Source organism: Halyomorpha halys, unplaced genomic scaffold, assembly GCF_000696795.3.
Source record: "Halyomorpha halys isolate HHAL.00 unplaced genomic scaffold, Hhal_1.1 Scaffold92.1, whole genome shotgun sequence".
Lineage (NCBI taxonomy): Eukaryota > Metazoa > Arthropoda > Insecta > Hemiptera > Pentatomidae > Halyomorpha > Halyomorpha halys.
This window is the reverse complement of record NW_027105695.1, coordinates 97733-100124: the sequence shown is the minus strand read 5'-3', so window position 1 is coordinate 100124 and position 2392 is coordinate 97733. Positions and strand designations below refer to the sequence as shown.

The 2392-nt window shown below is 28.3% G+C and overlaps 1 protein-coding gene across 1 annotated transcript in view; it reads left to right on the top strand.

Moving 5' to 3' along the window:
* The window catches only part of unk (RING finger protein unk), a 42378-nt gene that overhangs the window by 29355 nt on the left and 10631 nt on the right, over positions 1–2392 (top strand). Inside the window, exons 12-13 of the mRNA XM_067052915.1 lie at positions 452–613; positions 2138–2293. Of these exons, the coding sequence (XP_066909016.1) occupies positions 452–613; positions 2138–2293 (318 nt within the window). The remainder of the gene's footprint in view (positions 1–451; positions 614–2137; positions 2294–2392) is intronic.

Sequence of the window (2392 nt, the reverse complement as noted above, 5' to 3'; positions counted from 1 at the left end):
ATATATCTATGTACTGTTTGAATGAATAAAGACTATATAAGAGTTCTCTTATCCACTTTAAGTTAGTCCGATCTCTGATAGATAGCGCTTTAACAGGCAGTATAGCTCTTCTAGTTAGTGCTCAAAATCTTCGTAATTACTTTATCATCTGATAATTATTGCTGCTATGACATAAATCTCTACAAATGCAAGTAATTGCTTGTTTTTTAAAACAAAGTTAGCTTGCATTTAAGCGAAGGAGAAGGTAAAAATATTATAATTATTATTTTTGGACTCTGCTATAAAGTTAGAATCAAAATACTTTCATTATAATATGATCTATCAATATCACTTGGGGAATATGAAATTGATGGACTCCTTGTATTTAACATTAAATTTTTCCTGTGATAAATTTTTAATTTTCAAATAGTGATTAATATTGTTTAAAAATATTTAATGTGTTTTTTCCTAGGGATCTCTTCTAAACCATGTTGGAAACAATGTTGGTAATTCGTCCAGCAAGTTAGGCAGTCTGACTAACAGTAGCCTCTATGATTACGGGATGTCTCCAAGTAGCCGGGGTGCATTGGCTAGTTTTTCCGTCAGCCCACTTGGATCAACATCTTTGTCTGAGGTATGTTTGATTGCTTTATCATCGTCTTTTTGAATGTAGGTCTTCCTTTATTTACATCATATCTTTAAGATTTTGTTTATAATTAACATTTAAAATAAATATTTTTACATTTTGTATATCTTCGCTTAGGCTATGATACTTAGTAAATATGAAAAAAAAAAATCTTTTTATCATTTAAAAAAATTAAACCATTCCAAGAGTTTCCTTTGGAAAATATTGGAAACTTACATTTGACACACAAACATCAGGAAAAATAACTTTGAGCAGGATATTACAAAAGTAAAAGAAAGTACATAAATGCGGGAGATCAGAATTATATAATACAATTAGCAATTGTTAAAAGAAAATTGAAAAAAAAAAAATGGTTAGCTATGAAAATATTTAAGTAATGATTAATAGGGAGTTGGTGATCAAAAGAAAACTTATAGATGTTTTAATAAATTGACTATTTGGAAATAGGCTAGGAGCAGGTTTGTTAGTTTTGTAGTTAAAAGGAAAAGATTCTAATTGTTTATAATTACTGATTATATAATTAATACTTTCGGAGAGGAGTTGGAGTAGACAGAAAGATGATCCGGATGACTGTCAAGTAACGTATCCAAATATCAAAATAAAATATTTATTAGTAAAACTAACAGGTTACTAATAATTATTTCTCTTCTAATATTTGTGACAGTAATTTTTTTCAATTTTCTCGAAATCGATTTTGATTTAACTCAGTATAATTAAGTGGTCTTTAATATCAGATTGGTCTTATCCTCGTTGAAATAATTTGATGGGCCTTCAATGCTGAATTTTCAAAACGGCGTTAGTAGTTATGAAAAATGGATAAACTATGAAAGGATTTGATAATTAACTTAAGGCGATAAGGGCAAAAATATTTCTTCTAGGTTGAAAAAACGTTTTTGAAAATATAAGTACTTAGTAATGTAGATGCATTATTACTGTTAGGAAAGGCGAAGATTTAACAAAAATAAGTCATTAAAGGTAATAGCGGAATGATAAATAAAATATCTATTCTAACATCTAATGCTGGGTGTATGCAGTTTGTTTCACAGATCTGAATACATTAACTTCATAAATTTATTTTTATTATTTTCTAAATTGATTTCATAACCATTCAGCATTAGTTAAATGGTTAAGAGCAGAATATAAATTTTTAGTAAACAGTTAAATTTCTACCGTACATTTGCAAAAAGAAATATATTTCTGTTTTCTGAAATATGTTGAAATTGGAGTCAATCAATCCATCAACTAAAAGGCTCATTGGGGAAATTAGTATGGAAAAGTATTATTATTATTATAGTGAATATATTAATCAATATTATAGATGTAACAAAGATTAATTGCAGTATAAAGTAGGATCATAAGTGAAAGTTATGTAATACGCGCATTGCACCAGAACACTATCTACACCTAACTGTTGGAAATGTAAGAAAAATTGAATTGACTAATTTCAGTTAAATATTTTATTTTATAACCTTAGGAAAGGTAAAAAGCTAAAACTATACAATTTGATTTTAGGTTGCTAGGTTGAGAGAAGAAGTTGCAGGTAATAGAAGCAAGCTGGCATCATGCGAGGAAAAAGTTACTCAAGCTCTAGGCGTTTGTGAGGCATGGCAGAGGGAGGCAGAAGAGGCGAATAGGAAAGCCAATATCGCTGAACAGCAAAGAGATGAGGTAATTTATATATATTGTAATAATTTTAAATTATTTAAAAAGAAAAGAAAAGAATTTTAATCGTTTTTAAACCTTTTTTCAAATATAAAAGATAATTTG